At 35.4% G+C, this 12,196-nt stretch overlaps 1 protein-coding gene across 5 annotated transcripts in view; it reads left to right on the top strand.

The window, feature by feature from the left end:
• KIF2A (kinesin family member 2A) overlaps positions 1–12,196 on the top strand; it is a 70,443-nt gene that overhangs the window by 53,673 nt on the left and 4,574 nt on the right. For 3 of the 5 annotated variants that reach the window (XM_067730776.1, XM_067730774.1, XM_067730775.1), the window contains 5 exons: positions 892–959; positions 4,261–4,374; positions 5,408–5,558; positions 8,775–8,876; positions 11,344–11,479. In XM_067730776.1, coding sequence (XP_067586877.1) covers positions 892–959; positions 4,261–4,374; positions 5,408–5,558; positions 8,775–8,876; positions 11,344–11,479 — 571 coding nt within the window. The remainder of the gene's footprint in view (positions 1–891; positions 960–4,260; positions 4,375–5,407; positions 5,559–8,774; positions 8,877–11,343; positions 11,480–12,196) is intronic. The other 2 variants (XM_067730777.1, XM_067730778.1) reach the window with 1 other exon arrangement.

Here is a 12,196-nt window from a genome sequence, read left to right on the forward strand (position 1 = left end):
CCCGTCTGATAGGATAATATTGTAGTTATAATGCATTCTACTAATTCCAACATCTGAGTCTTTGTGAGATTGGTTTTCATTGATTTCTGTTTTCCTTGCATATTGGTCACACTTTTCTATTTCTTCATATATCTAGAATTTTGGATTATATAATTTTCATTATGAATGAATATTTTATGGACACTCAGGATTCTGTTATGTTCTTCTAAAGATTATTGATTTTGTTATTGTTGTTGTTGTTATTTTAGCTGGCAGTTAACTTAGCTGAACTCCAAACTCTTGTCTCCCCAGCTGTGGGCATCAACTGACCTTGAAATCTCTGTTTAGCTCTTTTAGACTTAGCTATGTTTCTTGCAGTCACCCTTGTGTTCAGGGGTCAGCCAGAGATTTGGGTAGTATAAATATATATGTAGAATATGAGTTTCTTCCTCTGTGGTTATTTCTCTTCTGGGACAAACTTCACTTCCCAGCTGCTATGGTGCCTACCTCCAAACTCCATCCTTTAGTTTAACCAGTGAAACTCCAGATTTCTATTGAAGTTTTAGTTGTCCTGTGTGACAGCAGCAGAGTTTGCCCTTAGGCAAAAAAAGTTATCAAAAGTAGGGGCGGACAGTCACTCAATGTTACTCCCTTCTTCTAGGTGTTGACCTCCATTTTCTGCCTGATATTTGATCATTTTGTGGTGCCATCAGAGTTGTTTATATTTTAACTGGAGTTTATAATTATTCTTTGATTATGGATATGAGATAGTGAATTATCTTGGAGCTAAGGTATCATTAATAACTCTTTTTTTAGATGACCATATTAAAATTAGACCTGACTGAGCCATATGTCAGTATTATTTGTCATCATTTATAACATTTTCTTTACCTTTGCATTTTTCCCCCATAGATTGCCACAATCTCTCCAGGCATGGCATCCTGTGAAAATACTCTCAATACATTAAGATATGCAAATAGGTATGAGAAATGGTTATTTATTTTGAAATTTGAAGGGAATAGAACAATATATGGTTTGATTTAATATCTGATAGGGTAAATCTTACTGCATTGCTCTTTACATTTTCAAAAAAAATTTGCATGTTATTCATTGAAATGATCTCTAGAATCATTTTGTCATATTCTAAAAATAATTGGAAATGTGTTGTGTAATTTGGGAAGACATATTTTTAGTAGAATAGGTCTTAAAATCATAGAACATGATTGTATTTTTCCATTAACCAAGTTATATTTCATAATATTTTACTATATTTAAATCATGAAAATTCTTATTATTATATTAAGACTCAAAAGTAAGTGAGTATCAGGAGCCAGTCCGTATTTCTTAAATTGTTTTGCATATGCTGAAAATTATTTCTGATAATCTTAAATATTATACATGGGGAAGCTAGGGTTTAAGTAGGGATAGCACAGTTCTTTCTGGTGTTCTGTATGGGTTACATTTTATTATTTATGGCAATAGTGTTACAGACGTTAATAGACAATTGCATTATTACAAATGAGAGGACAAAAAGCGTTACACATTATTAAAGCAGTTTATTCCTTATAGTCACAAAATGCCCTTGGAATTTTGGATTGTAATAGGCATGTTTATATTTGTTCCAGAGATTTGTTCCCATTGCTCTTGTTTTGAATGACTATATATATAGTTTTAAATTTGTATTATCACATATTGCATTTGTGATTTTAACCTAGAGATAAAATTCCTCTTTGTATTCCATTTCTAGTGTGGAGAATCTCTTAATTTTGCTAAACATGAGTATTTGTACTATTTTTTTGTTTTAATCACTATGGAAATTTTATTTTTAATCTTTCATTAAAGTATGAAATACATATGCATACAGAAAAGTACCCAAAACACAAGTGAATAATTTAATGAATATTTACAAAGTGAAAATTCCTGTCATCAGACCAAGAAATAAAACATTTCCAGTCCCCCAGAAAATTCCCCATGTGTCCCTTTCTAATCACGAATCCTGAATAACATGCCTAAATCCATTAATTTCTACCCCAAGGTAGCCATTGTCCTGACTTTTGTGGAATAAATTTCTCAATTTTCTTTCCCTCTTTTAAAAAATAGTTTTACTACCTATGAATGTATCCCTGAACAATATAGGTAGCTGTATTTGAACTTCACATAAATGAGATCATACGCTTTGTTCTTTGGTATTTTGCTTTTGCTTCAACTAAAGAGATTTTTAAAAATCATCAGTAAAAACTGTTGGAAAGTATAAACTTATTGACCTTTTGTAAAGATATTAAAAATAATAACTTTTAAAAATAATTGAACTTTATTTTTAAATTTAATACCCTTTAAACTTTGAATTATAAGATTCTAGCTATGAACCTTTATAGTACTTTTTTTTTTTTTTTTTTTTTTTGTGCGGTACGCGGGCCTCTCACTGTTGGGGCCTCTCACTGTTGTGGCCTCTCCCGTTGCGGAGCAAGCAGGCTCAGCAGCATGGCTCACGGGCCCAGCCGCTCCGCAGCATGTGGGATCTTCCCAGACCAGGGCATGAACCCACGTCCCCTGCATCAGCAGGCGGACTCCCAACCACTGCGACACCAGGGAAGCCCCTATAGTACTTTTAATCATTCTTTGTAGTGAACATTTTTGGTATTGTGGGGTTTTTTTCATTAATTTAAAATGCTTCTTGTTTCAGAATTGTTCATGGGAGAGATGAGGAACAGCTTAGTGTAGTAAAATGATTGCCGTGTTGTAGAATTAAAACCCTCCATGTCTTCAGACTTCTGGCTGCAAAGGAATCCCCCTGATGTGAAAATGCTGTATCTGGTTATTCCTCTAGTTCATTTAGGTCCAAGTAAAATATTTTAATTTATTATCACGTAATGTGATTCATTTGCAACCATTACTAACCATCTAGGACAAATAATTCTGTCTTTTATTTCCATATCTCTAGGAATAAAGATTTTCAACCTCATTTGATAGCTCATTTGAGGAATATAATTACTGCATATAGAATAGTTTAGGTTGGGCAAGAGAGCTTTGAATAGAGGAAAAATGTGTGGTTAGGGGCTAATAGGTATCTAAATTAGGAGATTCTGAAAGAATAAGTAATGGGGTTGGGAGTAAAAAGAGTTATTAAGTCAGTATTAGAAATTTAGGTTTGTCAGCACGTGTGTAAATAAGCTTTCCAAAAGGATAAAGGCAAAGGAATCTGGTATTCAACCTTTCAGAGTAGATATTACCAATAGGTCAAATAAAGATTCTAAATAAAAGGAATTATTAGTTTGATCTATGTGACTATTTTTGATGTATAACAATAGTAATTTCATTTAGTTCAACCTAAGAGAAGTAATGAGAAAAACAGAGAATATGGTTAGTATATTGAAGTGTTTAAACATAAGGTTCGTACTCACAGCTAGGTTTGAGCCTCAGTTATGCCACATTCTCATTGAATGAACTTGGGTAAGATACTTTATTGCTCTGAACCTATTTCTCATCTGTAAAGTGGTGATAATAATATCACAATATTGTCGTAATGATTAAATAATATAATGTCTTAAAATATTAATCATAATATCTGATATATAGGAAGTAATTAATAAATATTGCCTACTGTTATGAAATGGGATTGGCCTAAAGAGGACATAGGGAGTCACAAAAATTGGATCATAAAAGCCATGATTTAGTTAAATATAACTGTCAGAGACATGAGCAAAAGCAATTTAAATTCCATTGCTAAAGGATTTTTTTCACCATTGTTCGTCACCTGAATCACCAAACACAGGAAATTATCTGAGTGACTGTTTTCTCAGTTTGTTCAAGGATTGCTTTATAGCTAATACCATTCTAGGTGCATAGGAAAGAAGTTAATTAATTATAAATGGTGTATGCCATTAGGACTTAATTCTCTTGTGTCCTGTTTGAAAAGACTGCAAGAGTGTTGAGGACTCATTAATGCTAATAAAATATTCATGGTATTGACTACACAAGGCAATTAGACATGAGTGGTCATGTAGCTAAATACAGGGCATTTCAAATTTAGGTGATGGACTCGTTAAACTTCTAGAAAGATCATGAGAAAAGGAAGGACTATGGAGTAGGGAGTCAATAGAACAGAGGGGTTCAAAATCCTCTTCACATTGATTATTTTTAAGATAGTGTAAATATATTGTCATAACAACGTTGATCCTTTTCTAAACAAATTAAACTGAGTACTAACTGCAAACTTGAAATGTGCATTGCTGTCTTTACAAGAGCATTTTCTTTTAATTTGTTGCTGTTTTGGTGCTGCAGAGTAAAGGAGTTTGGAATTAGTCCATCAGACATTCCCTTCTCACAGGGTAGTGGCAGTCGCCCTGATCTCTCTCCTTCTTATGAGTATGACGACTTTTCTCCTTCAATTACCAGGTCTACTTCATTCTATACATAAGATGTTTATTTTAATAGTTTCTTTTGGATTGTGCTATGTATACATGTTTTATAGCATTTACTTTCATAGCATATACTTTTGTCCTGAGCCATTTTATTTTTCATTTTCATTTTGTTTGGCAGGTGGTGGTTATACTGCATGATCTTCATTTTTATGTACTTTATTAATTTGCTTTAAAATGTTGATTTAGAATTCAGGCTTCCTTTTCCCCTCTCATCTTTTTAAGGATGATGTCATCTTTGCATATTTACCATTGAAGGATAAACTGTCTTATTTAAAATGAATAGTTTACATTCTTTCTGTCTGCAAGGAAATCACAAGGCTCCTCTTGACTTAAAAAGTGTACCCTCTCCCAAATATGTAAATTGAAGTTTAAGGGGTAAACTTTTTTTAATGATAGAACTTTACAGCTTATAATCTTTATAGATTAGAAATATTTCACATGTAGCTATTTTAATTGAGCCTTCTAACTACCAAATCTGCAAAGTGTATTAAATTCTTTGATTTTGGGGGACTTCCCTGGCGGTCCAGTGGTTAAGACTCCACGCTTCCACTGCTGGGTGTGCAGGTTCAATCCCTGGTCAGGGAACTGAGATCCCGTGTGACACACGGTGCGGCCAAAAAACAAAAAAATCCCTGATTTTTGACTGTGATTTATTTATTGATCTAAGTGCCACTGTTAGCATTTTTCTATTCAGCAATTTAGTTGCAACAAGTGTCTCTTATTTATTTTGAAATACTGAATCTGCATACTTTGTTGATTCTCAATTTGTAATGCACAGTAATTATGTTTGAAGTAATTGTAAAGTTATATACCTAAGTAAATTCCTAAAGCTTCACAGCTAAACATACCTTTAGTATTTCAACAGATTTCAGTTAGATTTGATCTGGAAAGCTGACATCATCAATATTAATATGTTTATTGAATTGCTTTTATATTAAATAGGTTGATATTTCTTGTTCCTCTGCATGAATCTTTGTTAATTATAGATACCTCTTATGTGTTTATAGGGTGAAAGAATTGACTGTGGATCCAACTGCTGCTAGTGATGTCCGTCCAATAATGCACCATCCACCAAATCAGATTGATGATTTAGAGGCACAGTGGGGTGTGGGGAGTTCCCCTCAGAGGGATGATCTAAAACTTCTTTGTGAACAAAATGTAAGTTACATAATATAGTTGTAATTATCTAAGTCATTTCATCCATAGCAGAATAAGTGAAAACTATCATCTAAGTCAGGGACCAGCAAACTACAGCCTATGGGCCTGCCATCTGTTTTTACAAATAAAGTTTTGTTGAAACATGGCCCTGCTCATTAAGACCAGAGGTGACAAAGATTGTATGGCTCACAACCCCAAAATATGTACTAAAGTTCACTGACCCCTGATCTAACTATTCTTTTTTCCAGATTTTATACTGATGTTAAAATTGGGGGATTTTTAAAGTAATACAGGGAAAAAACAAGTTTAAGAATTGTACATACAATATATCACATGTATAAAGCTTAGAACAAGATTATGGACACATGCACATGCATTAAAAGGATTCATGAACTGTATCAAAAATGGAAAAAATCTGACATTTGTTAAATCTGGTTGCTTTCTGTATTTTTGAATGTTTGGTGACATTTCATAAATTTAAAATTCTGATTCCCCTGTTACTTAAAAATAATAATATGTGCCCACTGTATAAGGACAATGAGGTATAAAGAAAGAACAAAAAAGCACAAACACATTTTCACATAGTTATTTAACTTCATTTTTTAAATGTATAATCTATATAGTTTTGTATCATTCTTTTCCCACTAAGAATCCTATAGTGGCATTTTCTTATAATGATAAAGGTAGCATTTATTAGTTGCTTACTTCATGACATATATTTGCTAGGCATCTTATGATCTGGTATAGTCCTCACAATTCAGTGTGGTAGATACTATAATTATCCCTGTTTTTAACTTGACTAAGATCATACAAGTAGTAAGTACTGAAGCCCAGCAGGATTGAAATCTGGGTCTTTCTTATACCAGAGTGAAATCTTAGGTCAGCTAAATTGATTGCTTGCTGCAATAAGATATTCTTTGGAAACAGTATAACTTAAGTTAATGTTTTTGTACTTTCCAGCAGGTATTTTAAAGTCCAAAATATTCTAGAGTAAACAAACGGATATCCTACTTTTTGTTATCATGTTTCAAAATACTCTACAAAGTAGGACTCAATGCAGCAGTTCTCAACCAAGAGTGACTTGGCCCCTCTCCAGGGAAAAATGTATGGAGATATTTTTTGGTCGTCACAGGTGGGATGGTGTTGCTAACATCCAGTGGGTTGAGGCCAGGGATGATGCTAAACATACAATGCACAGGGACAGCCTTCCTCCTCCCCCCAAAAGTGTCTGTAGTGTCGAAGTTAAGAAACCTGGTTTAAAATAAGAGTTCTGGGCTTCCCTGGTGGTGCAGTGGTTGAGAGTCCGCCTGCCGATGCAGGGGACACGGGTTCGTGCCCCGGTCCGGGAAGATCCCACATGCCGCGGAGCGGCTGGGCCCGTGAGCCGTGGCCGCTGAGCCTGCGCGACGGGAGCCTATGCTCCGCAACGGGAGAGGCCACAACAGTGAGAGGCCCGCGTACCGCAAAAAATAAAATGAAATAAAATAAAAAAATAAAATAAGAGTTCTGAACTTTGAACCATAGAGGATAAAGACCTAAAAATGAAATCCTGGCGTTAGTCTATCCCCTGTCCCCAAAACGTTTGAAAGAGACTGCAGTTGCTTTTTAAATCCTTAAAGCAAAAAAAAAAATTCCTTAAAGCAAACCCTGCATTGCTCCTAGATACGGTGCTTCCAGAGATATGGAAAACCAGAACAAGATAGGCACTCCCTATAGCAGATCTCTCACATTTTATTCTTGCATCTATTTGGTCTTTGCAGGACCTTAATTTGGAGAGGTTGGCTAGGTGACCAGAACTAATCCAGAGGCTTTAAGCATGACATCATGGGTTCTTGCAACCTCCCTTATATATGAAAGAGTGTGGATTTCTTTCAACTTTGCCTTCCCCAAGGAACTGTCTTGAGATGGTTCAGCATTAGCCTTTAGTTAAGTATTGGTGCATGTGTACATATTCTTATTGCTATATTAAATTTTAACAAGGTAGATTAAAATGGGATAGTGTCCAGGACATGCCCTGGAGATAAAAGTAATACAGGTAGACAAACTAGAGGATAATCAAGTGCATTAGAATTCCATAAGTAGTTGTATAGACAAAAAGTATTCTGAGTGGGCTGCATGGAAGTGATAGGAGTTTGCATAATATCTTGAAGCAGAGAAAAGACAGGACATTCTTGGCTTGGCAGGGAAGTGGGCAGATAAAATGAGTAAAGGTGGTTGACTGTGTATTTACCAGAAGGACAGAGAATATGAGAGAATCATGCCTGCATGTCCTGATTAAAAGCAGATGGCTCTTTTCCCAAAGAAAAAATAAAAAATTCTTTAGCCAACTTGATTATGTAAACTTTTAGGGATGGCAGCTTATTGATGAAAGAGTCAAATAAGTCAAAGTCTACTTATAATATTTAATTTAACGAAAATACACATATATTTAGAATTGTGTATTTTATTTGAAAAATGTTGCTTTACCTACTGACATTTTATAAAACAATTTTAAGGGTACTTCTCAATCACTACAGCCACATTTTGAGGAAATAAGTCATTAGATGTTAGAGTTGGGAAGGAAGCTCAAAAAAGAAAGCAAGGCCAGAGAAGTTTGACTTGATGTAGGACCAAAATATATGTTGCATATACATATGTGAGTTTTTGTTGATAAAGTTGTGAATTGTCCATTAAAATTTCTGTAAAAACCAGTAAGTAAATTGTAGAATGCAATTCAGAAATTAAAATTTAGTAAGAGTTGAATCCTTCAGAATACCAATTTGATAGTCACAGTCATGAAAGATACTATGTTTACGTCTCTCTTCTAGTGAAAAGAAATTTAAGACATATATGTGAATTAAATTGTTAGGGAAAGTAAACAACACTGAGGAAATATTTCAGTATATTTCTAGCCTGTGATAAATGTATATTTGAAAAGTTGCACTCCAAAAGAGATTGCTTTTTTACAGTAATTCTGCAGTAAAGCTTGGGATAAGTGAAAACTGTCTCTTACTGATGTGTTTAAGTTTGTCTTACTGAGTGTTATGTTAAATATTTTTGACCCATAAAAAGAAATTGTGGCTTTGCCTTTCATGTTTTGTTTTAGTTGTCTTTAACATTCAAGTATCCTCAATTTCTAAGTTGCATTTTTGTAGATGACACAGAAAAACTACTTTTTTATTATAACATTTAAAATATAAACTTATGTCATAATTTTTAAACTATTTTTATTTTAAGGAAGAAGAGGTTTCTCCACAATTGTTTACTTTCCACGAAGCTGTCTCACAAATGGTAGAAATGGAAGAACAAGTTGTAGAAGATCACAGGGCAGTCTTCCAGGTAAAGTAAGACAGAATCTTTAATCAAATGTTTCTCTAGAAAAATTAACTACCAACTTTTGTAATTCTTTGAGTATCACACTAATCTAAAAATAATACTTGTTTATGTGTAAGTATATGTGTATTTGTAGGGCATATGCCACAGTACGTTTTGAATAGAATGAATGATCACTACAAACTTTCTTTGCAGCTGTGATGGAAAGATCTACTTTATTTCTTCTGTTCTCCCACTTCATTTGCTTTTGTCAGTTGTCCGTTTATAGAGGAGTTGAACTTCTACCCTCCACTACCCCTTTCTTCATGGTAGGCCAGTTTGTTTGACAGCAGTAGGAAAAACTCTGCTAAAGGGTATCAGAACAATTGAGGAAGAGTCAGTCTTTGTAGAAAAGGAGGAGTATTTCAGGAGAGTTACTGTACTGACTGAGCTGTCAGTGGCAGATGACTGAGGGGTATTATATCCCTTCCTATAGCAGTAACTCCTTAGGTATTTATCCCATTGTGTGTTAAACCTATTTTAAAAAACCTTTTACCATACGATCCTCCCCTCTCCCTTTTTATAAACAAGAAAATATTCTGGGGACTTCGCTGGTGGCACAGTGGTTAAGAAAGCGCCTGCCAATGCAGGGGACATGGGTTTGAGCCCTGTCTGGGAAGATCCCACATGCCGTGGAGCAACTAAGCCCATGCGCCACAACTACTGAGCCTGCACTCTAGAACCCGTGAGCCACAACTACTGAGCCCACGTGCCACAACTACTGAGCCTGCACAAATAGAGCCCGTGCTCCCCAACAGGAGAAGCCACTGCAATGAGAAGCCCACGCACTGCAACAAAGAGTAGCCCCTGCTCACCCACGCATGCAGCAACGAACACCCAATGCAGCCAAAAATTAAAATAAAATAAATAAATTTATTTTTTTAAAAAAAGGAAATATTCTGGAGGGTGATACCTTTGAGGAAGTGAAGATAATTTTGAACATATTTATGGAGACTGTACAGTCAGGTTGCCCCCCACCCCCTTCCCACAGTATATAAATCCTTTGTCCTGTTAACCTATATTCCTTCTCTGATGTTGAAGAAATCTTCATTTATCTGTAAACAGACATTAACATTCCTCAGCTCTCGCCATTCAAGCACTTGGATGAAGGTCTCAAAAACATAAGAGAACTGTTTATAACTTCAGAATAGCGTATACATTAAAACTGTTACAGTTTTAGTCAAATCCATATTATGGGAATCTCTTCAGAGGCCTAGGTATTTAGATTAAATCAAAAAAGGACACTTGTAATTTAAGAAAATTGCTAGAACAATATGGACACCCATAAAACTCAGTCAGGTGAGGCTTTCAAACTCAAATTTATACTTGATGTGTCAGAACTAAATTGGTACATTTATAGAACAGTTGTGTGTGCAGCCCAATTGAATTGTCTTGGAATCCAGCAGTAGACTTGTGAATGCCTTGTTACAATGAGGTATGCGCCACAACTACTGAGCCTGTGTGCTGCAACTACTGAAGCCCGCGCACCTAGAGCCCATGCTCCGCAACAAGAGAAGCCACCGCAATGAGAAGCCCGGGCACTGCAATGAAGAGTAGCCCCCGCTCCCCGCAACTAGAGAAAGCCCACACACAGCAACAAAGACCCGACGTAGCCAAACATAACTAATTAATTATTTTTTTAAAAAAGGAATGGTTTCCTTGAAGCATTTATGAATAGTAGTAAGTAGCTACTGTTTAGTGGTTCATTTGACTCTTCTAAAACGGGCTATCCTGGGAATTCCCTGGCTGTCCAGTGGTTAGGACTCTGCGCTTTCACTGTGGAGGGCGCGGGTTCAATACCTGGTCAGGGAGCTGAGATTCTGCAAGCCACACGGTGCGGCCAAAAAAAAAAGGGCTATCCAGTGTTCCCTTACAGTCGATAATATTGAAGAGCTAGTGTGTAGAATTTAGGATTACCTCTTGGCTCAACCACTGTGAGGCCCCAAATAGATACGTTAATTCCAGATGATTTACAAGTTCTGAGCTCCCATAGGCCTCATCAGATTGATCAGTAACTTTATTATTACACCCGTTGTCTCTATTTTAGGGACAGCTGTTGAAGTTTGAGATTTACTATGCTCATTGGTGTGTGTGTGTGTGTGTGTGTGTGTGTGTGTGTGTGTGTGTGTGTGTGTGTGTGTGTGTGTGTGTGTGTGTGTGTGTGTGTGATTCATTCCCTCCCCCAAACCCCATTCAAAGTAGAGTAATAATAGGAAAATGAAGTCATCTTACTTGGCCTGTCACAGTGGTGTTTGTGTTCAAATTTAAGGAAATATTTCTTAGTTTTACTCTATAATAAAGATGTTTTATGGTTATTAATATTTTAGAGAATACTATCTTGAGTATGTTTGATTAACATGAAATTTATTAATTGGTTTCTGTCTTATAAATAGCCTCATTGGATTATTGATTTTTTTTTTCTTGGTCATTTCAGGAATCTATTCGATGGTTAGAAGATGAAAAGGCTCTCCTAGAGATGACTGAAGAAGTAGACTATGATGTAGATTCATATGCTACACAACTTGAAGCTATTCTTGAGCAAAAAATAGACATTTTAACTGAGCTGCGGGGTAATTCTTTTTTCATTTTAGTGTTTGAAATCTGCCTAATATTTGTATGTAATTAGTGGGAGGATTTCATATTGTAAGAAGATATCTGAAATGAAAATTATGGGTACATTTAACATCTTTCTAGAGGTATTGAAGACCAACGAACCATTCTGATTTTTCTAAAAATGAAACATGAAAAATCATTTCAAGTGCTCTCTAGTCATCTTTTTTTTTAGTCTTTGGAGAAGGTAAAGACATCTTTTGATTAAAGAGGGACAATATATTTTAACAAGTTTGTAAATTTTGTATACCCATTCAGAGTTTTAGTTTGGTGGGCCGATGCTTTTCAGAATTATTTTTCTTGGTTTAGGTCTTTTACGGGTCATCTTTCTTTAGCCTCCTATGTGCATCTCCTTTCTGTGCATATTGTCATGTTTTTCCTTTGAACACTTGTTTTAAAAAATGAAGGGGAAGGTTTCAAAACAACTCTTTCTACTTTGCTTATGAAGGGAGGCATGTGGTTTACCTACATGCCATGGCTTCATTCTCGGCTTTTTAATTAGCTTATCTCTGCAGTTTCAGATAAGCATGTATTGTATGTGCTTTCTTAGGTTTTGGCAAATTAGCTATCTTCATTTATATGCAAGTAGGTTTCTTTGTGTGTGCATGCAGTGCAACATGAAACCAGACTGAAGTTGCTAGTTTTTAGCATCAGACAAGCTGCTTCAAATTTTTTAA

Source organism: Pseudorca crassidens, chromosome 3 (genome assembly GCF_039906515.1).
Source record: "Pseudorca crassidens isolate mPseCra1 chromosome 3, mPseCra1.hap1, whole genome shotgun sequence".
NCBI classification, from domain to species: domain Eukaryota; kingdom Metazoa; phylum Chordata; class Mammalia; order Artiodactyla; family Delphinidae; genus Pseudorca; species Pseudorca crassidens.